The following is a 26,277-nucleotide window of genomic DNA, read 5'->3' as shown; positions in this document are numbered from 1 at the left end:
GCCAGCTATGATCCCCCAGAGATCTTGGCCCTTCAAATATGACTTCATGCACGTTGACCACGTGCCGTAATTCTGACTGTTGAGCTTCTTAATACCTCCACCAACTTGAAGGTCTCCCATTATGGTTGCTGGAAATTCCCACAGCACTACGTAAACTTAGTCTTGACTGCGTGACCACGAACAAGAAGCTCCCACAAAGTCGAACTTGGACCAACCACGCTCTGATACCAAAAATGTTGGAGACAGAGGACTAAAGGAGAAACCAAGAAAATTGATTTTTATTAATATAAAACAATTGGTACACTCTCACGTATAAAGAGAGCAACACACTCACTCACACAAATGAGCAACACACACTAACACACTCACACTCACTTGATTTTTGACTTACACTAGGACACAAAACACCTTTTCACACTCTTCTCACTCAAAGGACACACACTCACACTCACACATAAGCACTCTCTCTTTTTTCTATTGCTTTTGGACATGACACCTAACTCATACATCATCACCTATTTATAGAAGAGAAAGTAGGTTGTAGATACTTCTAGAAATATTTAATTATAGATATTTTTCTCACCACTTCCAAGGCACTAGTTGTTCTCCATTTTTAAAGAGAAAACAAGATAACTCTAGATTCTTCTAGGGAGCTAAGTCGGAAGAGAAAACAAGATAACTCTAGATTCTTCTAGGGAGCTAAGTCGGCATTGATATTTATCATTATGCAGTTGCAGAAGATTACTTGACAGGATTCACTTTACAGTGCAAAGGCTGGAACTCTGTGTTTCATGCCACATCAGTGCCCCAATTTTTAGGCACTACCACAACGAATTTGAATGACCTATTGACTCAAGGCATTAGATGGAGCTCTGGATTGATGGATGTTGGTCTCTCTAAGTTTTGCCCTTTTATATATGATCCTTCAAAAATGCTTTTTCTCGGGAAAATGTGCTATGCTGAGCTTTCGTTCTTCCCTCTCTATTGCCTGCCTCTTTGGTGCTTTGCTACTGTCCCTCAACTCTGCCTATTGAATGGCACCTCTATATATCCTGAGGTATAACATCTTGAAATGATATAAATGTTTCAAGTTTTTAATATAATGTGATTTCCCCTAATATGAAATTCTATATGGTGTAACAGGTCTCAAACCCATATTTTATCATATTCCCTTTCATATTTATGTCATCGAGCATTAAACTTTTGTATGAAATCTTCATAACTGGAGGATCATATAGATCATGGATAAACGAACAAAGAATATGGATGATTAAATCGATTACTTCTCACTTGTATGGATGTTTGGATGCATTCATGAAGAGAATTGGCATGAGGAAAACCAGTTTCTTGGCGACAAACAAAGTCGATGATGATGAACAAGTTATGCTATACAAAAAGGGTTTGATCGATTTCCGAACTTCAGCAATGTTTCTTGCTCCATTGATAACCCTAATGATGTTGAACATGGTTTCCCTTGTTGTGGGAATGGCAAGGCTAATCCTTGTGGGAGATTTGGGGAAATGGTTTCTTCAAGTTTTGATATCATTTTACATCTTAGTAATGGGTTACCCTATCATGGAAGATATTTTAATAAGGAAAGACAAAGGAAGAATTCCTCCATCAATCACCATTTTCTCTGCTTCTGTTACATTGCCCTTGATTTTCTTGCCACTAGGATCTAGATTTTAATGCACTAAATATCATATTAGTTTGGTACCTATTTCATTTTGTAAGATGCCTAATAATCTTTTTTATTTTATTTTATATATATATATATATATATATATATATTTCAATGTAAAAAATAAAGCTCTATCTCTTAGCTTTCTAAATTCATAAAACTTGTATTTGGTTTCAACGATTGTCATGGGTTGAATTAATTGCGATGAATAAGAAAATTGAGAGATATATAACAAATCTTTTCGGAATATTAATTAAGTGCATGCATAAAGGCTACTAACATGCAATGTGTAATCTTTAGGGAACAATTTGTAAAGAATACAACTTAAAAACAAATATTATCAAGCTCCTTGTTTGAATTTATTTGGTTGTCACCCTCTCTCATATCTAGACCTTTTCAATTATTGAATAGAGGAATCTAAAATGATATAGATCAGCAAGTTATACAGATGAACACTGGTTGATCAAAAAATAAAAATATAGATACAAATTGAAAACTCGAGATGATTTTTTATTTTATTATTATTTTTTTTTTGGGGTGCTATTTTGGGTGAACATTAGCATGAAAAGACCATCTACATTTACCACACTGTGCTATACACTTATAGATTAAACTGTATAACATATCAAATTCTTGAATAACACAATTTAAAAAAAGTCAAGTGAGATTGATGATCTAAGGAGACAGGGCCTAGTTGTACTCCAAGTGTGAAGACGATATCCATGTACACCATATGGAAAAGTCCCTCCAAATAAATGGTTCAAACCTCACCTCTCTCTTTTTTTCCATTTATATAGCGTACAAAAACAGTTGCAACTTACATGCATCATCTCAAACATTTCACCGCCACCATCAAAGGATCGGATGGGAGCCAGGCAAAAGCCATTTTCTTGGATACAAGTCGGGATAGAGAGAAGGATTGTACTTCTTGCCCCATATATTTATTATTAATAAAAATATAGAAATTATATTTATATTTCATTTTTTTTTTATACTTAAATATTTTTATATTAATAAATAAGATTATATATTATGAATATTATAATATTATTTTTAAAAATATATACTTTTAAAGTTAAAATTGTTAAGGAAATAAAATCAAGTCATAATACTGCTGATACAATTCAAGATCAAAGAGGTCAACTAATGAGGAAGATACACTCTTAATTGCCGTGAATTAACCTTATATAGCACCTGTCTATTCTTATAAAAGTGCATGTGAATCAAATAATTTTTCCTTCTTTTTTTTTTTTTTTGTTGGGTTAAAACAGCTAATGTTTTCCATGTATGTTCAATTATATAAGTCATTTTTTCTTTGGTAATATATTCAATTACGTCTTTTTTAAAAATGTTTTCCATCTATAAAATAATGTATATGTGTATAAATAAAAATTTATTTATTTTAGTGCTGAAAAGGAAATTACATTAATCTTAAAAATCTCAAAAAATAATATTTTGAAAAATATAGTTTTATTATTATTAGTATTATTATTTTTTGGGGGAAACATAAACCCGGCCTTGTCATTTCTAGTTGGTCATGCGCGTCGAAGCAAAAGGGTGGCAAGCAGATAAATAATCCCAATTTGACTAGTTTTTGATGCAAGGCAATCATACTATCACTAAGAAAATAAAAATAAACAATGAGAAAAGTAATGGCACATACAAAGGGTTTAAATACTGTTTATGTTATCGAAGAAAATGAGAAAACGTTGTCATGGTCCATTATGAATATTATAACATTATTTTAAAAAATATAAACTTTTAAAGTTAAATTTGATAAGGAAATAAAATCAAGTCATACAATCTAAGATCAAAGAGGTCAGCTAATCAGAATATACTCTTAATCGCTGTGAATTAACTTTATATAGCACCTGTCTATTCTTATAAGAGTGCATGTGAATCAAGCAATTTTTCCTTCTTCTTTTTTTTTTCTTTTTTTTTTGATTGGGTTAAAACAGCTAATGTTTTCTATGTATATTCAATTATTTAAGTTTTTTTTTTTATAATATATTCAATTACATCCTTTCTTAAGAAGTTTTCCATCTTAATCACGTATATGTATAAATAAAAATTAATTTATTTCAATGTCGAAAAGGAAAACGAAATGGAAAAGTTGCATTAATTTTAAAAATTTCCAAAAAATAATATTTTGAACAATATTATTTTATTATTTTATTATTTTATTATTATTTTCTTCTTCTTCTTCTTCTTCTTTTTTTTTTTTTTTTTTTTTTTTTTTTTTTTTTGTTTTGGAAACATAAACTCGGCCTTGTCATTTCTAGTAGGTCATGCGACGTCGAAGTAAAAGGGTGGCAAGCCGATAAATAATCTAAATTTGACTTGTTTTTTATGCAAAGCAATCATTATCAATAAGAAAATAAATACAAACAATGAGGAAAGTAATGGCTTATACAAAGGGTTTAAATACTGTTTATATCATCGAAGAAAATGAGAAAACGTTGTCATGGTTATTTTTCTGGAATCTCATATTTTGGCCAATTACCGGTGTGGCAAAAAACAACATCAACAAGGCCAATACAAGACAATATTATTAAGCAGAAAAGATATAAAAGAAAAAAAAATGTTGCTTTATTTTGTTACATATGATATTAAACACCAAATGCTACAACGTTTGGCCATCTTCCTCTTCGGTGACCGAACATCTTTTTGTTCTTGTTCTTCTGGTTCGTATAAACGTTTTTGACCGCATGAGCGACCATTTTCATCCACAACAACACTCACAGGATGGAAACGAACCGTCTTTTTAATCCCTTCATTACCAAGTTTTTCACTCCATCAAGAAGGTGAAGAGTTTTTTCTTAACATGATCTGGGTGGGATACGAAGAGGCCGAAGGACAAGTTGAAAGTGATTGAACAGCAGGGATGGAAGAGGAGCTCTTGGATTTCTTCGAGGTGAAAAGAGAATTAAGGAAATGAATTGGCTGTTTCACTTTGCTGCAAATCTTCAAAGCCCCTGATTTCAAAATTTGGTCAACCTTAGTCCGAGTGTGTGTGCTGTTCTTCTCTGTTTCGGTTGTGGATCGAACAGGCTTTGACGGCTTCGGCATCAGCATTGCTAAACACGGGGTGTAACAATGCACAGATTCTGAAGACATAATGTCATGATCATTATTAATGCAATTATGATCATGGACTAATTTATTACCATCGTAACACTGTCTTCTTCGTTGAGCGCTGACTGCTTTATCTCCAACCTTCTTATACTCCATTACACAAGCTCGGGCAAGAATACTGATATCTTCATTTTCCATAGCTCTATTAGTTTGATTCTTGAGCTTCAATGGATCTCCACCAACTCCACCACATGAATGTTTGTCAGCCTCGTCGATTGACCGCTCTATTTGCTCGAGAATACTTAAAGAGAATGATGGGTATGATCTCTCTTGTGTTTTCTCTCGTCTGTACATTTTTGGTAAACAGAATGAATAGCAGATGATTACACACAAACAAAATGGTAACAATGAGAGGGACATATAACACACGGAAATTATGAAGGATTAGAGGTTGTTATGCTTTTCTCTCTTCTTCTTCTTTGAGACTTTATAAAGGACAAACACCCTCTCCATCTCCCTTGATTAGTGCTATATTTTCTCTTATGATATGGCTTCCCAAAATTTAATGGTTAATTGATTGAATTACGCTTAAGGAAATTAAAAACAGTCACAAAATATAATCAAATAAAATCATAGAAAAGAAATTGGCATCCATCAATAAAATTGTTTCCAAATATATTGTATATTATTTTTTATTTATTTTGTGAATTTTTTTTTCTTAAAAGTAATCATTTAGCCATTCAATTTTGGATATCTATATTTTATTAATTTATTTTAATTCTAAAATCATAGAAAAGAAATTAGCACGCATCAATAAAATTGTTTCCAAGTTAATGGTGGAGACATTGACCATATTATATATTATTTGATTTTGATTTTTTTTTCCCTAAAAATAATCAGTTATTCATTTAATTTTGGGTATCCATATGTTAGAAATTTATTTTTAATTTTAAAATCATTTAAAAAAATCTACTCAAATCAGTGACTATTAAATTATTTCCAAGTTAACATTGGCGCAATTTAATTTAAAAAGAAAAATTTATTTTTGGTAATGTGAAATTCCAAAATATTTTCTTTTCTATATTTGGTGCATTTTCAAATTAAAAGGCTTAAAATTGTTGTTTCCATATTATAAACTAGATAAGTTTTAATATATCTTTGGCATATTTATTAAAAAAAATTAAATTTAAATAGTTCATTATATAGTAAAAAAATTAATAAATATAAAAGTTTACTTTTAATATTAATTTTGACTATATGTTTTAAAAAAAATATTTATAAAAGGCTATTTGAATCCAATTCAATATTCTTACCAGAATATAAATATGAATAATTAAAAAAAAATTCTTTGTTTAATCCCCATAAATAGATATTTTTGTTTTAGTAAAAATTTGCCATAAAAACACAATTCACTACTCTTCTGTTTGATATATTTCAATTTTAAAATTATTTATTCCATAAAAATACATATTCTCCTAATTTAAGGAATAGTTATTCATTTCAAAGTTTAGAATTCGTATTCTTTCCTTTCAATGATAAAATGCTTGCCATATTTAAAATATATTTTAATTTAGATGGGTTATCATATACTGAAAATACATAAATAATTAATTTTTACATAATTTGATATTTTTGGAGGGAAAAAATTCAATATAATAACCAATCAAGTCAATAGAAATAACTATTCCTTTTTCCTTGTTTAATTTTTATAAATAATTATTTTTATTCCAAATAACCATTCTATACACTAAATATGACTTAAGTTTTTTTAACAGCCAGAATAAAGGTTATTCTTTTATTTATATATAGAGAAAATAATGAGAAGAAGAAAAAATAGAATAACTGTTATGAATGGGATAGGTGTTCAGGATTATCATAGGCTTAAAATTATTCCAATTGATACGGTATACGTGTGTGTGTGTGTGTGTGTGTGTGTGTGTGTGTAATATTGCAAATGAATATTTGGAGTAACCACACATGATAATATTGCCAAAAAAGAATACAATTAGTCTTTTCTCTCATTTTGTCTTTATTTTTTTTGGGGGCCATAGAAAGCTTGTTTCTTTTAATTATATGGATGAGGCATAAATTATTTCGGCTCTCATATTTTTATGTGTGTGTATATATATATATATATATACACACACAAAATGTAAGATCAATTAATTTCGTAGCTAGGTATCCCATTTTAATAATAGGAATAAAAATCTAAGCTAACACTCGCATGTAAATTATAAATAATTATTTTATATCTTAAGTACTGGAGCTAAATTGTGATCCAATTAATTTGTTGAAATAAAAAGTATCCAAATTTTTCTTTGTAATATACCAAAAAAATAAATAAATAAAAGACTATAAGCATTTGGGAAGACTACATATTCAGGTCGTTAACAGAAACAATAACCAATAGATTTATCATTTCACAGTTAGAGCGAACTGCAAAGTTTTCTCCCTTCAGAGGTCATTGCAAACTCACATATTTACTTATTTGTGTGTGTTGTTCAATAGGAAATAGTGCAACAGTTCACCAACTTTCCCTCCCTGATTTTGTCTTTTAATTTAAAGAAGGCAAAGTATATGTATATGGAAAGAGATAGAAGCATTAATTGAAATATATGCAGATATTTTAATTTGTTAGGAATAATAACATTGGTTTTGAGTTTAGTAAAGCTGCCCAACAATGGGCAGTTCCAACTTTCTGTTGCTATGTTGCTGCCAGTAGCAAGTCACACCCAACTGGCTTTGAGTTGGGCATTAGCTTCCTTTCCGATAGATCAAAGTTATTGAATAATTTACAGCAAAAGCATAAAATAACAAATTAAAATAATAATAAAAAATGGAAAACAAAAAGATACATAATTTCATTATGTGATGCATTTGTTTTTTCTTGAACAAATTGATCCAATTGATTTCACATAGTAATTTCACGTGAAATATTGTTTTTGTTGTGTTTTTTGTTTTGTTTTGTTTTTATTTTATTTTATTTTGGGATACGTAGATTGTTTTACTTTGCGGAGCTTATTTTTTGTCAAACATATATGTTTTATTTTTATTTTTCCAAAAGCTTTCTTCCTGGTCACTCTGTGTAGCACACCTAATTTGAATGGACATTGATCATCTTCATCAAAATTTGTTAACAAAATTGCATCAATTTATATACGGTAATTCAATGGTAAAAATTTGAAAAAAAAAAAAAAACCGCTGTTCAATGCTTTGGAATTAGTAGGGCTGCTAAAAAAAAATAAAAGGGAATTCTAGTAACATATTTTTTTTTTCTTTTTATCCATTTTGTGGAAATGCCTTTTTATATTTTTGGAGGTTACATAAATACCCTTCACATTTAAATTTTGTTGCAATATCACAATTTTTATTTATATATTTTCTTGAATTGTCATATTTATGTGTAAAATACAATTAATTAATTTGCAATTGAGGGATTGTTTTCATAATTTTAAAAAATACAAAAACAAATATGCCAACAATAATAGCAAGCATTGTCTGTTTTCTTTTTGGGTCCCAAACGCAGAAAGATATGTCAATATCTGCTTGACTTTTCTAACATTAAAGTTGTAGCACCTAGAAAAATCAATTCAAAAGTCCCGAGCTTTTCCTTGATGTCCAAGATAACGTTTGTCAAATTGCTATTTGCCACGGAAAGGATAAAATAATATTCAATCAATTAGACTTATGAGATTATTTATTTTATTTATTTATTTTTATTTTTATTTTATTTTTTGAGATTTTTTGTTTTGTTTTGCTTATAATGAGAAAGACTTTTTGACTTTTGGTCTACTCTTATCAGTCAAAATGGTTGGCTGCATACAATGGGACATCATTTTATTTTATTTTTTTCACCCTTTTTAATTTCTGTTCATCATCAATAGTATAATATCAAATCATTTAAAAACATTTGCAAAGAAATTAAAAATTAAAATAAAAAATATAATTACTTTTTTAATAAAAATCTATCATTGATTGGGAGACAAAAATCTGTCCAATGGGTTATATATAGTGAGGCTATAAAAGTCCCACCTTGCAGCTTCAGAAAGTAGAGCTGAGAGCTTCAATGGCGGATCTTCAACCTCTCAATCTCCTCCATGTCCATAAATCGAACATCATCATAAACAGAGCACATACACTTTTACATTCCATAGCCATAGCTTTCTTAATCTACTACAGAGTCTCTTTCCTTTTCCAAAATGATAAAGAAACCAGAAGCACACCAACTTGGCCATGGCTTCTGGTTTTCTTCTCTGAGCTCCTTCTCTCTTTTATATGGCTTCTAGGCCAAGCCTTTAAATGGCGTCGTGTCTCTCGTACCGTCTTCCCGGAGAGACTGCCGGAGGATGATAAACTTCCGGCGATCGACATATTCATTTGCACTGTGGATCCAAATAGGGAACCAACTATAGGAGTGATGAACACAGTGATATCGGCTCTGTCATTAGACTACCCACCAGAGAAGCTTCATGTATATCTCTCTGATGATGGAGGTTCTTCTTTGACATTGAAGGGGATGAGAGAAGCTTGGGAATTTGCAAAATGGTGGATTCCATTTTGTAACAAGTTTAGGATCCAAGATAGGTGCCCTGAAGCTTATTTCTCTGCAATATCATTAGCTGATGATGTTGGTGGGAATTCTGATGAGTTTTTGAAACAGAGAGAAATCATAAAAGTTTGTTCTTATGTCTTCATTTTTCAGTCACTTTTTTTTTAATTTTTTTTTTCCTACTCAATTTTGATACTTAATAAGAATGATTTCTTATTTGGGTGTCTAATTGTGGTGCAGCAAAAGTACCAAGAATTTAAGGAACGTGTAAATGGACTAAAAGAGATCCTCGGAGATGCTTGCTCTGCTAGTGGAGATCATCCACCTGTTGTTGAGGTTCTGTTTTTTTGACTTACCACTTCGTTTTATATACTAATACAACATTATATATAATTATATATATATATATATATATCTATATATATCTGTATGTTTAGGTGGTCAACTTTATGCAATTAATTTCAACTTGTCTTTGACACCCCCCACCCGAAAAAAAAAAAAAAGGAAGAAGGAAAAATGCACTTGCCGAGTACTATTTCTCTGAAAGATTACTTATTAAAAACTACAAATTCATTAGTTTGAGACTCAAAATATATATTTTTTGGCTTTTGCTTTGTCGAATTTTTTAATTTTATTTACAATGAAAAATTTTACAGGTTATTGAAGGAAATCCCCATGATAGTAAAGCTCAAGTACTAGAGCAACCAATTTTGCCTCTTCTTCGTTTATGTATCTAGGGAGAAAAGGCCTTCCCAACCCCAACATTTCAAGGCCGGAGCTCTAAATGCTCTTGTATGACACAAACTTTATCTCTGTTTTCATCCATACATTATTTTTTATTTTTTTTATTTTTTATTTTTGTTTTTGCTAAGAATGCATATATATACATGTATCTTCTGTATTGATGGGTTTGTATTGATGTTCTATAGCTTCGAGTCTCTGGGGTGATAAGCAACTCTCCCTACATTCTTATGTTAGACTGTGATATGTACTGCAATGATCCAACTTCAGCAAGACAAGCTATGTGTTTCCACCTTGACCCCAAGCTCTCTTCCTCATTGGCTTTTGTTCAATTCCCTCAGAGATTCCACAATATTGCCACTAATGATATATATGATTGTCAATACAGATCAACATATACGGTATGTAATCAAGTAATTAAGGTTAGATTTGCATAAATAGGTCTACAATCATACAGAAAGGCAAAAAGGGTATTCATATTTTTGCTCTTTTTTAGGTATTATGGCAAGGTATGGATGGGCTAGAAGGACCGGTGTTGTCTGGTACTGGCTTTTATATTAAAAGGGTTTGTTTCTGTGGTGATTATGTTCAAGAAGGTATAAAGTAATCCAACATTGAATGGATCAATTTGATGAGAACAAAACCGTTTTGTTTTGAATTACCATGCACAAAAAAATGAACTTATATGTTTTCAATTAGCAGGGACTGACCTAATGGAACTCAAAAGTTATTTTGGCCCATCCAATGAGTTCATGAAATCTATTCTCCACTACAACAAGCCTAATTTAATCAATAACAGAGAATCTACCAATTCATTGATAAAGGAGGCCAAATTCTTAGCTTCTTCCACCTATGCAGATCAAACAAAATGGGGTAAAGATGTAAGAGTGAAATCGATGGACAATTCATTTTCCTTGTTAGTTCTTTCATTGATTATAAATACATAACACTATAATTTTTCCTTTATTTTTTGGCAAACCAGGTGGGTTTTCTGTATTATGCAGTTGCAGAAGATTACCTGACAGGGTTCACTTTACAGTGCAAAGGCTGGACTTCTGTGTTTCATGCCACATCAATGCCCCAATTTTTGGGCACTGCCACAACGAATTTGAATGACCTATTGACTCAAGGCATTAGATGGAGCTCTGGATTGATGGATGTTGGTCTCTCTAAGTTTTGCCCTTTTATATATGGTCCTTCAAAAATGTCTTTTCACGGGAAAATGTGCTATGCTGAGCTTTCGTTCTTCCCTCTCTATTGCCTGCCTCTTTGGTGCTTTGCTACTGTCCCTCAACTCTGCCTATTGAATGGCACCTCTATATATCCTGAGGTATAACATCTTGAAATGATATAAATGTTTCGAGTTTTTAATATAATGTGATTTCCCCTAATATGAAATTCTATATGGTGTAACAGGTCTCAAACCCATTTTTTATCATATTCCCTTTCATATTTATGTCATCGAGCATTAAACTTTTGTATGAAATCTTCATAACTGGAGGATCATATAGATCATGGATAAACGAACAAAGAATATGGATGATTAAATCGATTACTTCTCACTTGTATGGATGTTTGGATGCATTCATGAAGAGAATTGGCATGAGGAAAACCAGTTTCTTGGCGACAAACAAAGTCGATGATGATGAACAAGTTATGCTATACAAAAAGGGTTTGATCGATTTCCGAACTTCAGCAATGTTTCTTGCTCCATTGGTAACCCTAATGATGTTGAACATGGTTTCCTTTGTTGTGGGAATGGCAAGGCTAATCCTTGTGGGAGATTTGGAGAAATGGTTTCTTCAAGTTTCGATATCATTTTATATCTTAGTAATGAGTTACCCTATCATGGAAGGTATTTTAATAAGGAAGGACAAGGGAAGAATTCCTCCATCAATCACCATTTTCTCTGCTTCTGTTACATTGCCCTTGATTTTCTTGCCACTAGGATCTAGATTTTTAATGTACTAATATCATATTAGTTTAGTACCTATTTCATTTTGTAAGATGCATAATAATTTTTTTTTTCTTTTTTTTGATATATTTCATTGTAAAAAATAAAGTTTTGTCTCTTAGCCTTTTAATTTCATGAAACTTGTATTTGGTTTTAACGATTGTCATGTGTTGAATTAATTGCGATGGATAAGAAAACTGATAGATGTATAACAAATATTTTCAGAATATTAATTATGAGCATGCATAAAGGCTACTAACATGCAATGTGTAATCTTTAGGGAACAATTTGTAAAGAATACAACTTAAAAACAAATATTATCAAACTTCTTGTTTCAATTTGTTTGGTTTTCACCCTCTCTCACATCTCAACCTAAAAACAAATATTATCAAACTCCTTGTTTCAATTTATTTGGTTGTCGCCCTCTCTCACATCTAGACTTTTTCAATTACAAAATAGAGAAATCTGAAATGATATAAACCAGCAAGTTATACAGATGAACATTCGTTGACCAAAAAATAAAGATATAGATAAAAATTAAAAACTTGAGATGATTTTTCAAATTTTTTTTTTTTGGGTGCTATTTTGGGTGAACATTAGCATGAATGGACCATCTTACATGTACCACACTATGCTATACACCTGTAGGTTAACCTGTATAACATATCAAATTCTTGAATAACACAATTTAAAAAGAAAAAGAAAAAAAAAGTTAAGTGAAATTGATGATCTAAGGAGACAGGGCTTAGTTGTACTCCAAGTGTGAAGGCGATATCCATGTACACGATATTGAAAAGCCCCTCCAAATAAATGGTTCAAAACTCACCTCTCCCTTTTTTTCCATTTATATAGCGTACAAAAACAGTTGCAACTCACATGCATCATCTCAAACATTTCACTGCCTCTTTCTCCACCAACCTTCACAAGAATATTGCAACATAAACACTACTTTTCACGTTCTCTCATCATCATCATCATCATCATATTATATCCATTTTCTAGATCTTCTTCCCCAAAAAACCATTTTTTGCCCCAACCCCATTTCATCATTTTCCGATCATAATCAACCTTCTTGGTTTTCTTGTCCATGGCGGCTCAAGAAGAAGACCGTGAAGCAAGAAAGGTCCAATATCCATTGGACCCCAGCTCTTATCAGATTCTTGGCGAAATCGGTGTCGGTGTCAGCGCAATAGTGTACAAAGCACTCTGTCTGCCAATGAACTCTTCGGTGGTAGCAATCAAAGCCATAGATCTCGATCAATCTCGAGCCGATTTCGACAATGTTCGACGTGAAGCGACGACCATGTCACTTCTTTCTCATCCAAACATTCTGAATGCACACTGTTCTTTCTTGGTGGACCGTCGTCTATGGGTTGTGATGCCGTTTATGTCTGCTGGTTCTTTACAGTCCATAATCACATCTTCTTTCTCTGATGGTTTAACCGAATCATGCATCGCGGTTGTGCTCAAAGATATCTTGAATGCTTTGTCTTATCTTCATGATCAAGGCCATCTTCACAGAGACATCAAGGCCGGGAACATTCTTATAGATTCGAATGGCTCTGTGAAACTAGCAGATTTTGGTGTTTCTGCATCAATCTATGAATCGAACGCTGCTCGTGGGTGGTACACAATGTCATCGGCTTCGTCCTTGATGCTCACCGATTTCACGGGAACTCCATATTGGATGGCGCCGGAGGTGATACACTCACACAATGGATACGGTTTCAAGGCTGACATATGGTCTTTCGGAATCACTGCATTAGAATTGGCACATGGACGACCTCCTCTGTCTCACCTCCCACTTTCCAAGTCGCTGCTCTTGAAGATAACGAAGCGTTTTCGCTTCTCGGACTACGAAAAGCACAAGAAAGACAAGCAGAAGAAGAAGAAGTTCTCGAAGGCTTTTAAAGACATGGTTGCATTGTGTCTCGATCAAGACCCAACTAAGAGGCCAACCGCAGGGAAACTCTTGAAGCATCCGTTCTTCAAGAATAGTAAAGGTTCAGATTTTCTTGTCAAGAATGTGTTGCAGGGTCTACCCAGTGTTGAAGAAAGATTCATTTTGCAGTCAATGATCAACAAGAATGGTCATGACGATGAAGATGATGATGTAGAAGATGGGCAAAACGTAAAACACAGAAGGATCAGTGGATGGAACTTCAATGAAGATGGTTTTGAACTCGACCCTGTATTCCCAACCGAGTCCAAAGAACCTTCTAATGCAAAACAAGTCCGGTTTGGTGGGGAGACTTTCATTCGTAATAAGGGAGGCGAGTCCGGTGAGTCGAGCCCGAGTTCAACGGGTCATATTCGAGAGGAGAACCAAGTTGACATTCATGGTGAAAACGCAAGTGTTCAGAACAGGGACTCGAATCCGAGCTCATCAGGTAAAGTGGGTGCTCATTGTGAAGCGGCAAGTGTTCAGGACAGGGGAAGTGAACCCTCCGGGTCAAACCCGAAGTTATCGGGTCAAATTGAGGAGGATGCCAAAGTTCAAGTGGGTACTCAATGTGAATGTTCAAGTGTTCAGGACAGAGGAGTTGAACCGGGTGGGTCAAACCCGAGTTCTTTGGGTCAAGTTGAGGTTGGTATTGATAGGGAGTCAATGTTGAGGAATCTACTACTGTTGACCAAGAGCTTGGATGAGCAGAAGAAGAAGGTGGTTGATCTGATTGTTTTGCTGGGAGGTGAGGAAGTAGCAGAATTAAGCAGAGATGATCAAATGGTGCAACTGATTGAAAAGTTGAAGATGGACTTGGAGTTTGAGAAGAAGAAGAACTTTGAATTGGAAATGGAATTGGAGTTTCTGAGGCTGCAGATACATGGACCACCAAGTTTAGAGACTTCCTTGCAGAATTAAAAAATGTGATGCAAAATTTGGTAGTCTCTCATAGTTTGGTAGCATAAAATTGTATGGTTTTCACTTGAAAATCCTTGAATCTGGCATCTTGGTAAAGGAAATGGGCAAAAGTGACAAGGCATTATTTAGAGGCTTTTCATGCATTTTCTAGACAAGCTTTCCTTTAGTGCCAATCAAGTAGATTTTATATGAAGTAGACGATTAATAACTCCCTTCACTTTCTTTTCTTTTTTAATTTTTTTAAGAATAACTATATACATATATACGGTGGTTAAGAAAAATGTGCTATAGATACTTTTCGTTACTCCATTTATATTGTCTTCTTCTATGGTGCTTCGGCTACTATGCCTCAACTCTGCCTCTATCTTAGCTCTTTTTATAAGTTTATGTGTTTTTTTACGTTTGATTTCGTTACCAAAATTAAAAAAATTTAAGAAAACCTAAAACCATTACAAATTTAAAATGCCTCAAATTCATTTATGCCATATTAAAAAAAAAAAAAAAAGGGTTATACAAGTGGAAATGCTTGAATTTGGCATCTTTGTAAAGTAATTGGTAGCATAGAATTGTACCTTTTTTTACCTGAAAATGCTTGAATTTGGCATCTTTATAAAGTAATTGGCAAAGACAGGTCACAGGACAAGGCAATTATCAGGGGGCTTTTCCTGCATTAGCTATAGACAAGCTTTCCTTTAGTGTCGATAAGTTAGGTTATGTGTAAAATAGACAATTATGAAGTAGGATCCTCTTGCTTTTTTTAATTATCTTTTTTATGTTTATTTGTGTTTTGACTTTTAATCTTCACCGTTAATTATTAATCCGATGTATAATATTAAACAAGTTGAATAAAAATTTATATATATATATATATAGTTTAATTTGATAACAAATGGACTGTTGTCTGATATCTTCTTCTACTACCAATAAGCATGATGATAATATTACTAATAATAATAATAATAATAATAAATTGAGAACTAGTGCTCGCAGGGGTAATGGGTCAAACACGGGTGGCGTGTTTTCCCAATTGGGGGAGAATTGGACTTTTCCTTTGCTTTCCAACTAACCAAACAGGTCTTCTCAGGTAAAACTTGGGCGGCTTCATTAAACTACGAATACCTCAAATTCCTTCCCTTTATTATTTTATTTTTTTTTTAATTTTTTGTTTCTCTCATTTTCTAAGTCCCAACCAACGAAAAACAATCCCAATTCCATATCCGAACCCTGCAGCCGTTTAATCCGTCGTCCTCTCAGCGGCGTCGAAAATGTCGATGGTATCCGATATTTTCCTCCAAATAGTTCTCGGACTCCTCACCATCATATTGTTCTCGTCTGTCCATGGAATTCCCCAGAAACTCCTTGCCAAGCTTCGCAACCGCGACCGACCCCAGTTCCAATCCAAGCGTCACTTCGTCGTCGGAGCTCAGCTTCTCGCCCGATCCAGATCCGCCAAGTCTCGCTCGGCTTCCACTCGGTTAGCCAAAGAAGCCGAAGCCGAAGCCGAGAAAGCCATCGCGCTTGACCCGAAAGATGCCGCTGCTCACATCCTCAAGGCTTTGGCTCTTGACCTCCAAGGCTTCAACACATCTGCGCTCGATTCCCTCGACGTTGCTCTCTCCCCACTCGCCATCAAATCTCTCGAAGATGAGGAGCGTGGGGACGCGCTGTGCAAGCGTGCCGAGTTGAAAATGGCCGTGAATCAGCGCGGCGGCGGCCGGGTTGACTCGGCGCTGGACGATCTGACTCAGGCCTTGGAATTGATTCCGAAGAAAGGGAATGCTTTTTACCTGCTTGGTAAGTGTTATGAGGAGAAGAAGATGAAGGAGGAGGCTTTGAAGGCTTACGAGGATGCCTTGGCCGCTGAGCCCCGGTTCACCGTCGCTCGGGAAGCTCTGGACCGGTTAAGTTCCTAAATCGCGAGCCGGTTTGGCCACGCTAAAGCCGCTGGAATTGGGGTATGTCGGGAACTATAACTGGCTGATCCGCGGTTATATCGATTTAATCATGTAATTTTTTTTTTTTAATTTTTATTGTATTTCAATTTCTCTTTGATTTTATATGATTCTGGGATTTTTACAATCACTTTCCATTGCATATCTCTCTCTCTCTCTCTCTCTGCGCTCAGATCTTCTGCATTCTTCCATCTCAAGCAATTTGCAAGTACTTGGCTATATATATCCTTCAAATGCTTGCCATGGTTAGCCATATCTTGTCTGATTGAGCTCTCATTTAAAGCGCATTTTTTTTTGTTTTTTTGTTTTTTATTGATTGTGCAATTAATCCAATTCATATATATATATATATGATTAATTTCAATATTGAATTCCAATACTTTTAGCGCCTACTATTCCTTTTAGCTATTTGAGAAATTGGATGATCACACAGCTATGAATGAATGAGTAGCGTTTCATAGTTCGTCTTCTTGGTCCTGGTCCGGATTCTTATATTCACTATTGCAAAATATAAACTAACCAAGGTAGTTTTGTAGTTTTTGTATATTGATAATTTAGTCAGTCTAAGTATGGAAAGAAATTATAGAATTGCATGATTTACAAAATATGAAATTTCAGCCTGTGAGTATGGGGGGGAAAAAAGAAAAAATCTTTCCATGAATATATCATATTATATCTTGGGGGCTCTGGTAATTCATTTGGCAATTTGGGTGATGATTCTCATGCTCACTTCACGAAATTCTGAAGCGGTGTTTATGATAAAAAGATTGCCATCGTATCTTAGTGATTCTTTTCCTTGGAAAAGGAAATGATTATAACACTTGAAAGTACATGATTAACTGCAAAATTGGTTTATTTTATTGTTATTTTTATTTTTTCTCAGTCAAAAATGTCATAACAGAGCTACTTCTGTGTGTGTGTGTTTGTTATGTATGTGTTAATGGACCTTCAGAAAAGAAGGATTTGAGAAAGGAGGCAGGTATCTTTTTTGCAAGTTATTATGTAAGTGGCTGTTACCTTTGGTTAACCCGGTTCTCTATATTCTTTTTGGATCATTTTTTGTATAGTGTTTTGGTTTTCATAGACATGTGATGCTGGCTATGACTTAACTACATATATCTACCTTATTATTCACTGTTTTATTTTAATCATTGCTGAGATATTCTTTTGTATTTTTGTTTCTTCCTATAGATCATTCCTCTCCTGTTAATTTGAAGTCCAAAATATGTTTTAAGTTTGTATTGGTTATACTTATGAGTGAACTTCTGTTTTCCCCTGATTTTGGTTATATGTTTCTTGCTTGGCCTTTGAAAACATGATTATTGGCACCGGTCTCTATGTGGTAGACCTAAGCAGCTGATGAAGCCGTCTTCCTGTGTGCCCTTAAAATTTTTAACGTAACCCTCTTGTTTTTAGAAATAGCTTTCAAAGTTTCTCAAATAAGTCTGGGGAAGCATTTGTTTGATGTTTATATCCAGGTATATATTATTTTCAGAATGTATATTTTCGCTAGTATACTAAGATGGTCTTTTTGATTCCCATTAGGCTTTCTCTTAGTCTTGGGTTTTAATGTTGTTGGTGTCATTGGCTTCTTTTCTCCTGTTCTTTTTGTTTCTCTGTTTCCAAATATTTAGCAATTTAACGTTCCAAGAAAATTCCAACTTCCATAACAATTCTAGAAACCAAAATTTAAGGCTCGAGTCTTATTGGTGTACTTTGCTAGGTTATCAGGTAACTGGTTTCGTTTCCTAGTCAGTTGTTGAATAGTGCTGTGGTTAAACTGTGTTTAGGTTTTTGTTAGGAAGTGTGCCTAGCTTGAGCTTGTATAAAAATCAATGAATCGAAGAGTGTGGAAGTTTCTCTAGAAAATCATAATAAATGAAACCTGTGTTCTGCATACTATTTTCCTACAAAGTAATCTCCCTTCTTGTCATTGATCTATGCATCCAGGGGAAACTTGTTTTAGATCATTTCGACATACAAAAGGAGGCAAGGAATAAGGGAGGTTCTGTTGTTCAAAACATAAGCTTGAATTTTATATTTACTTGCCAATTTTTAGTTTGTTGTCCTTTTGATTGTTAATATGAATGGCTTCATGTCCCTTTAGAAGCTCCCTATGTAGCAAATATTAAACCTTTTGTTGCTATTCCAAGCTTAAATTGTTAATCAATTCTGTATGTCATTGTTTCACTGGCATTGTAATTTAAGCTTGGTAATAAAATCATTGTCAAATAATTCTCTTTCTCTCTGTAGTTTGAACTCAAGACATTAACTTGATAGTTTGTCTTTCTGGTTGTCTTATTTTTCAGGTCCAAATCCTATGATGTTTGATGTGCAATACTAATTTAGGCATTGGACTACGACTGCAACTCTCCTTTTGAAAAAAACTTAAAAACTTTTAATATGCTTAGCCATGCTGTGAATGCTTTATACACAGGTCTGGAACCCGCTGGGAATAGTCAGTGTGATGACTGCTTTCAATTTCCCATGTGCTTGTCTTGGTGCCCTTTACTTAATTCTGTAATCATGGTATCATATTTTGCTTTCGGACGGAATGCTGCTTTGAGTTTTTTCTGCAGAGATTATTTTGTGTGGTAAATTTGTGATGTATACTTTGGTATGATCAATGACTTCAAACAAACTATTGTATAACATATTTTTCTCACAACCTGTTTATTATCATGTGATTCGGTATGGTGGTCAATATGGTTTAATCTTAAGCAGTTAAATGGGCTACACATTTAAAAATAATCGGCCCACAATCAATCATGTTGGGCAGGGGCAATTGCCAAAGCTATTAAACTCGGTCTCAAAGTCTTGGAGTTTTAGATTTTGTTTTTCAATGAAAAGCAGTTTAAGAGTTTGGATTGGGTGGTTGAACATAAATTATTATTATTTTTTAACATTCTTATTACTAATATTATTTATAAAGGATTTATGTTATTTATTTTTATCTCTTGTTTTTGCTATTCATAACATATGGTAATGATTATCTTGGAAGATGATAACATATGGTTACGATTACCATGGAAGATGATCAATATTAATTACATGCATTTAATCATATATATTGATGTCAATTTTTTTGAAATAGTCAAATAATATATGAATCAATCTATCTTTCATCATGATAAATAGCATTTTCACCAAATTATTAAACTAAATATGTTTTTTTGTGTTAGAAAGTGAAAAAATAAATAAAAAAATTTCAATGGCTCGTATATATAATCTTTAAATCCCATGAGTGGAAGGGACGGCACCGTCTTGCACTGCAGGTAAACACTGCAATCTGGGTCCTAGAACCGTATAAAATCAAAGCTATATATAGAATGCCATGGAGTCATGTCATTGGCCACTAGTCTTTCACTAAATCTGAGCTATGTTAAGCAGGATCTTTTATCTATGTCTGTTTCTCTGATCGAACTTTCACTCTTTTTTTACCACATTTTGGAAACGCATATTTCAGATTCTACTTCCTCTTAATTCTCTGGCAGTGTGTAAATCAATGCTTCTGGGAACAAAAGCAAGCTTTGAGTACCACCATTTCAAAGCAAATCTACCATAAACATATAGCCCTTTTGGCAGTGAAAGATACTAAGAAAATAAATCCAGGATCAAAATTTTCAATTTTAAGCAAATGCATCAAGTATTTCCCTTGCTCTAGAAAGGTTCAGTTTTCTTGGGAAAATTAAAGAAAAAGTTGTAATTATAACTCTAGTTTTGGGACATGTAAAATGAGTTAATTAATTGCTAAATAAATAAATTAATAATTTGACCAAATTACACAAACCCAGTAGGATAAACTCGTTTTTGTTTCCTTATACCAAATAAATTAATTAATTATTTAAATTTTCATCGTTGATTTTAAAAAAAGGAAAAAGAAAATATACCCTTAGTTGAAAAATGACACAATCATAGATTACCTCAAATTCTTTTTAGTTACTAAGGGGTGTGTTTCATATTCCGGATGGTCTATTTTAAAAATGGGAATCATGCATTAAAAAATTCCGAGTGAAACGAATAACATGAAAACGATAAAAAAAGAAAATAATGAAACGACATGCAGTATTTCACTATATATATGTATATATATATATATATATAAATATATTTCCTTATACCAATGCCCAATCACAACAAAAAAAATTGGTTCATTCTCTTCTTCATCATAATTCTCGCAAGAAACAAACAGCTAGCATGAAATGATTTCATTTCACAAGACAGTATAGTACTGGATATGAAATATTAATTACTGTATGCAAAAATTACCAGCAGAAGTGATACATCTAGTACATAGCTCTATTAATGAGTAATGAACAAAGTGAGAATTTCTTTGATTCTACACAGGAAACAAAATCATTTCATGCGTGTTAATTTGGATCAGGAAAAAAGAAAAATTTGACTCATTCAATCCCAAGAGGGGGAAAAAAAAAAAAAAACAAAAAACAAAAAATTACTGAATCATCAACTGGCAAAAGCATTTAATTCAGTTGTACAGTACATCAGAATGAACTTAGCCTGGAGAGACTGTATTCAACTAATAATTAGGTTGCTTATCAACAGGACTTTGTGGGTCCAATGTAACATAAATTTGGTGTACTTTTTTATTATTATTTTTATTTTACAAATATGAAAAGCTCGTATTCCCAATTTCTCATTGTTTGGTGTGAGCATTGAGGGAAAATCTCAAAATTTTCTGACTGGCATGAAAATCATTTTTTTTTTTTAATCTTTTTAATTTTCTAGAGAACCAATCATCTTCTAAAGAAAACCATGGTCAAGCTCACATAGGTCAAACCCATCCAATCAAATATCTGAAGGCCTTGTTTGGATTCTGACGAAGTATTTACACAAACCTTATATAAAAAACTTGGTATAAATTTAAAGAGAACTAAAAGAACATCCAGTAGATGGGTGCTAGATTTGGTATAACCCTGGCAGGCCGAGGTTCTACTTATAGAATGTGGTGACCAAACAAAAAACAACATATGGGACATTTTTCAAGAACACCATTCCAATGGGATTTTTTTACTGCAACTTTAATCACTACTTTTCTCTCTCTTTTTTCTCTCTTTCTCAATCTCTGTCTCGCTTACCAAGGCCCCAAAACTCTCTCTCTCCTCTCTCTCATACTCAAAAGCCAAACAATCTATCATCACAGATTTTGCTCATCAGGTCAGTCACTCACCTCAAGCAGTACTTGGTTCTTTAACTTTTTTCTTCTATATCTTTCTGCTTATTCCAAGCTTTTCAAACATGGGTTCTTTTTTCTTTTTCTTTTTTCTTTTCTTTTAATCATTTCTTTTATACAAATATTTGATTTTTGATGTTGCTAGGTTTTGACTGAAAGGCAAAAAGGAAGCATATATGGAGAGGAAGAATAATAGTGTGATGAACAACAGCTTGAAAGATCATGGTATTGTTACTAAAGCCATTAGAGATTCAAAAACCATGATGAGTAATAATCAAAGCAACAAAGCTGCTAGAGATCATTCATCATGGAACTCATCATGTGATAATAATCACCACCAAAGCTATGAAGAAGATTATATGAATGGGTTCTCATGGCCTCCAAGATCCTATACTTGTAGCTTCTGCAAAAGGGAATTCAGATCTGCTCAAGCTTTGGGTGGTCACATGAATGTTCACAGGAAAGATAGAGCAAGGCTTAGACAATCTTCACCAAATGATCATCAGGGTCAGTACACAACATTTCTTAACCTTAACCTCAAACCTAACCCTAACCCTAATTTTGCTTCCTCATCATCCTCATTTTCTTCTGCTTCTTCAACTAGGCTGCCATTTGTACCATTTACTAGCTCACTATCTTCTCTGATTTCTCCACCTCTTTCTTCTTTATCTTCACCACCGCCGTCTTTATCTTCGGCTGAAAAATGGACTACTGCTTTAGATCATGGTGCTTTACTTGATCATCATCATCATCCTTTGAGCACCAAAGTCCCTGATTCGGCAAAAATATTGAAGAATGAAAGATCTGAAAGACTTTTTCATGGTAGTGTTGGAGGAGACGTTGGTAATTTTGCCAAAAAAGAAGTTTGCAAGAAGCATTTGAAGAAGGCTGAGAAGACTGTTAGATTGGACTTGGGAATTGGTATGGTTGGTGATGCAAAGGAGGACATAGACTTGGAACTTCGATTGGGATACTCCTAGGTAAAACTAGAAAGGAGGGAAAAAAAAAACAAAAAAAAAAAGGCATTAATTTACTAGTTGAGTTTTAGAGTTTTCTTAAATCCTTAAAAAAAAAAAAAAAAAAATCAACTTATGAGAAGGATAGAGATGTGTTAGAGATGCTTATAATTAACCAACTATTTATTTTTATTTTCCACTATATTTGGCAACTGATTTTATATTAGGTTTTATTAATTTATGTCATCATTTTAAGATTTAAGTGATTAACATTTTGAACCCCATTTTGTTCTCTCATTCCCAAGAGAAAAGCTTGGCCTTTTATCAAATTTAGTAAATAATTGTTTGTCATTTTTCATTCTGTGACCCATGATTCATGATCTATATATATATATATATACACATATATTATAATATGAGTTATAATTCATACATATATATGATCTATCCTACCACTTATATAATTGAGCTAGAGAGAAAGAGAGAGAATTATATCCTGCATCATCCAAGAATGCGTGCCTGCCTTTTAAATTTAATTTCTTATGGTGTTTTTGTAGTTGGTAATTAATTGTTGTTGATATGTTTGAACTTGTTAGGTTAACTGTAACTTAACAACATAAAATTAAATGTTGGTTTAATTGTAGAAGCAAAATAAAATGATTACATATCAGTATACAGGGGGGAGTTTCTTGGTGATTATTCTACTAACTAAAAATATTCTTAACTATTTGCTAGAAACATACATGTTAGATTGCTCTTGGTGAAGGGTTTTTATTTTTAAATTTTTAGTTTTTTGTATTGACGAACTTAAAACGAGGAAGAGAGAAAGAGGATGAACAAACACAGTACATAGTCTTGTCCCACTTAGGTCATCACTTGCAAGCTGTGTGGTGTATCTAGCTATAGGGGTTTGCTAGGAGTACTATGTCAGACAACACCACATAAAACCAAATAATAGAGGGAAAAAAAAAAAAGTATTTTTAAGTAAATAAAATGGACTATACGCATAGATTTATACACTCACACAATATATATAGGGTTATCCTTCCTATCTATCCCTTTTGTATGTTGAAAGGGATTCGGGAGAGATACGCGCATATAAGTCAAAGGCCAGTCAAATAGTCAATCATCTTAGTCATTTTCATAGATATATACACTATTTCATATAAATAGAATATGGACAAATTGTATCCAATTCAAATTATTAAGGATGTTTTCAACTCAAACTGTGCCAGAGACTTCACAATTGAGTTATACAGCTTTGTTTCTTTTTTCATTTTTTCTCTCTTCTTTTATAAAATTATATTATCAATGAATAATATTTGCTAAGACTAACCATTTGATATGTCTTTTCGATGTCCAAAAAATGCTCTTCTTTTATATTTTGAGCGGTTGAAAATGCATTGCAGCACATCAATTCTAAATACAGATTAATTTTTAATATATAAGACCACCAAAAAAATCAATGAACTTCGCGCCTGCCCTTACATTTTCTACCTTTCAGTATAATTAATTAACTAAATACAACTAGTAGTATCAAAGAATTAACAAATACAATTATGAATTCCCTCTATAACAACTTAATTGATAATGATCATTGATGATAACTTTCAGATACTAGATTCAAAATAAATAAATAAAACTATCAAAACTTGAGACATATTAGTGGCTTTTTGCTTGATTACGTTTTATTATTATTTTTTTAATCCAAGACTTCTTTCATATGGGCATAAAACCCTGATTCATTGATTTTCTTGTTAATTTGAACCATCGACCAATATATTTAAGGAAATCATTACTAATTAATCTTTGTTAAAGATTGTTGCCGCCTATAACACTTCAACAGTACTCTTTAATTCAGACCTAATGAATGGCATTTACTTTCTCACCTATTCAAAACATATAAGTAGATTGAAGATGATGATTGAGATTTCAATGTTTTAAATTTACCAAGAATAAGAGAACACTCGCTAACATTAAGTAATTTCTTACTGCGAAACTTGCAAACAACGATTATCCATTTCTTTTTTTCAATTTTGAATTGAAACAAATTCAGAGTTATGAATGGTACTGAAAAAATAGTAGTTTTACTACTTAACTATTCTTGCACGGACCAAGATAAAAATAATAATAATAATAAAACATTGATGGAATTATATATTTACACATTTACAGTAACCACTTGATTGTTAGTAACTTCAATTTAAAGAAAAATGGGAATAAATGTTGGGGGAGGGGAGGGGTAAAAAAATTAAAGAGGGAGCAATAAAACAAAGAAGTTACATTGGGAATAAATGTTGGGTGGAATATATGTATCATTGATGAGTGTGTTTGGAGATTATGATAAGTAGGGCAAAGGTTTCCATGTCAATGATATTTGGATGCATTTTCCCAAAATCTGACGGTTTGCATGTTCCCGACAATGTCTGGGTGTCAAATGGTATGATGGCATTTCCTTATTTGGAACGAAATGTTTTTGTCACTTCCACCCTGCTCAGACAACTCCCAACTCTTTCCCCAATATAACCCATTAACTGTCCCTTGCATTCAAAATCAAACCCAAAATAAAAATCCCACATCGAAATCATCATGATCCTCAAAATCATTAATTAATTAATTAACTACCAGCGGTTTATATATGTTTAATTGTCTCTAATTTATGCTTCATAAATGGGTAGGTGAGCTTTAAAGTTTAATTAACCTAAGGAGAGGGTGATTAATTTGATATAATATATACGGTAATTATGTAATGTTGTTGATGTGATAGAACTAAAGCATAAAAATGAAAACAATAAAAGAAAAAGGAAAATTTATTTGTTTGTTTAGTAGGGGAGAAAAATGAACATCATGAGAAATTATCTCGTCCTTGGTTTGGTAGATGAGTACAAGGTACATATCCATACTCATTTGAACCCACGTCAAATAATCTATTGCCGCTTGGTCATATCCATTGGCTATCTCTTTATTTGAAGGAGATAAGTAGCAACACTTTGTTTATAAACAAAAATACCAAATTAAAGGATTTATAAAAATAGCATAATTAACCAAATGATTTTAATCCATACTAGAAGGAAACCTATATTAAATAAGCATGGAAAAAAGGTATTTAAAACTGAATTAGCGCTTTGAAAATAGAGTTTGGATAGCTATTACAAATGGTCAATCTCACCTCATGATCTAATCAGATGGCTCACATTTTTTTGTACCTAAGATTAGTCAAATGTAGGGATCCATCTCAATAGTAAATTTTTAATCTTCCCGACCCAAAAAAAGAAAAAAGAAAAAAAGAGAAACCTCAGTAATTAATAGTCATGG

At 32.9% G+C, this 26,277-nt stretch overlaps 5 protein-coding genes across 12 annotated transcripts; all 5 read left to right on the top strand.

Moving 5' to 3' along the window:
• The first annotated feature begins 714 nt into the window (after positions 1-714).
• Positions 715-1,745, top strand: LOC125423496 (cellulose synthase-like protein E2). The gene is made up of 2 exons (XM_048477920.2): positions 715-1,057; positions 1,144-1,745. The coding sequence occupies exons 1-2, from the start codon at positions 881-883 to the stop codon at positions 1,687-1,689; spliced, it is 723 nt and encodes a 240-aa protein (XP_048333877.2). The 5' UTR covers positions 715-880; the 3' UTR covers positions 1,690-1,745.
• A 7,027-nt stretch (positions 1,746-8,772) lies between these two features.
• Positions 8,773-12,157, top strand: LOC107422984 (cellulose synthase-like protein G2). The gene is given in 9 exon segments (XM_048478369.2): positions 8,773-9,431; positions 9,546-9,641; positions 9,962-10,027; positions 10,029-10,097; positions 10,235-10,447; positions 10,543-10,642; positions 10,749-10,927; positions 11,029-11,376; positions 11,463-12,157. Coding segments are annotated over 9 exon segments (2,235 nt in total). The 5' UTR covers positions 8,773-8,822; the 3' UTR covers positions 12,018-12,157.
• Positions 12,158-12,481: 324 nt separating this feature from the next.
• LOC107422983 (serine/threonine-protein kinase BLUS1) lies at positions 12,482-19,497 on the top strand. 8 transcript variants are annotated; one of them, XM_048478374.2, is made up of 4 exons: positions 12,482-16,818; positions 16,989-17,060; positions 17,768-17,817; positions 19,125-19,497. In XM_048478374.2, the coding sequence occupies exon 1, from the start codon at positions 13,088-13,090 to the stop codon at positions 14,861-14,863; it is 1,776 nt and encodes a 591-aa protein (XP_048334331.2). In that variant the 5' UTR covers positions 12,482-13,087; the 3' UTR covers positions 14,864-16,818; positions 16,989-17,060; positions 17,768-17,817; positions 19,125-19,497. The 8 variants fall into 8 exon arrangements, with proteins under 8 accessions (XP_048334331.2, XP_048334332.2, XP_048334330.2 ...); XM_048478375.2 differs by having other exon boundaries at positions 12,482-16,869; XM_048478373.2 differs by lacking the exon at positions 16,989-17,060.
• Positions 16,129-16,776, top strand: LOC132803150 (uncharacterized). The gene has a single exon (XM_060815409.1). It carries the CDS (start codon positions 16,129-16,131, stop codon positions 16,774-16,776), a length of 648 nt encoding a protein of 215 aa, XP_060671392.1.
• Positions 19,498-21,717: 2,220 nt separating the features above from the next.
• Positions 21,718-23,159, top strand: LOC107422969 (transcriptional regulator SUPERMAN). Its single transcript, XM_016032473.4, has 2 exons — positions 21,718-21,990; positions 22,152-23,159. The coding sequence occupies exon 2, from the start codon at positions 22,183-22,185 to the stop codon at positions 22,984-22,986; it is 804 nt and encodes a 267-aa protein (XP_015887959.3). The 5' UTR covers positions 21,718-21,990; positions 22,152-22,182; the 3' UTR covers positions 22,987-23,159.
• Positions 23,160-26,277: the final 3,118 nt, after the last annotated feature.

The sequence above is a fragment of the Ziziphus jujuba genome, chromosome 3 (genome assembly GCF_031755915.1).
Source record: "Ziziphus jujuba cultivar Dongzao chromosome 3, ASM3175591v1".
In the NCBI taxonomy this organism is placed as follows: domain Eukaryota; kingdom Viridiplantae; phylum Streptophyta; class Magnoliopsida; order Rosales; family Rhamnaceae; genus Ziziphus; species Ziziphus jujuba.
Note: the sequence above shows the minus strand (reverse complement) of the source record. Positions and strands in the feature narration are given on the sequence as shown.

Coding starts and splice junctions, on each gene's coding strand:
- LOC107422969 (XM_016032473.4), top strand. CDS start 22,183: ATGGAGAGGAAGAATAATAGTGTGATGAACAACAGCTTGAAAGATCAT.
- LOC107422983 (XM_048478370.2), top strand. CDS start 13,088: ATGGCGGCTCAAGAAGAAGACCGTGAAGCAAGAAAGGTCCAATATCCA.
- LOC125423496 (XM_048477920.2), top strand. CDS start 881: ATGGATGTTGGTCTCTCTAAGTTTTGCCCTTTTATATATGATCCTTCA. Junction 1,058..1,143: donor GCACCTCTATATATCCTGAG/GTATAACATCTT, acceptor ATGGTGTAACAG/GTCTCAAACCCATATTTTAT.
- LOC132803150 (XM_060815409.1), top strand. CDS start 16,129: ATGTCGATGGTATCCGATATTTTCCTCCAAATAGTTCTCGGACTCCTC.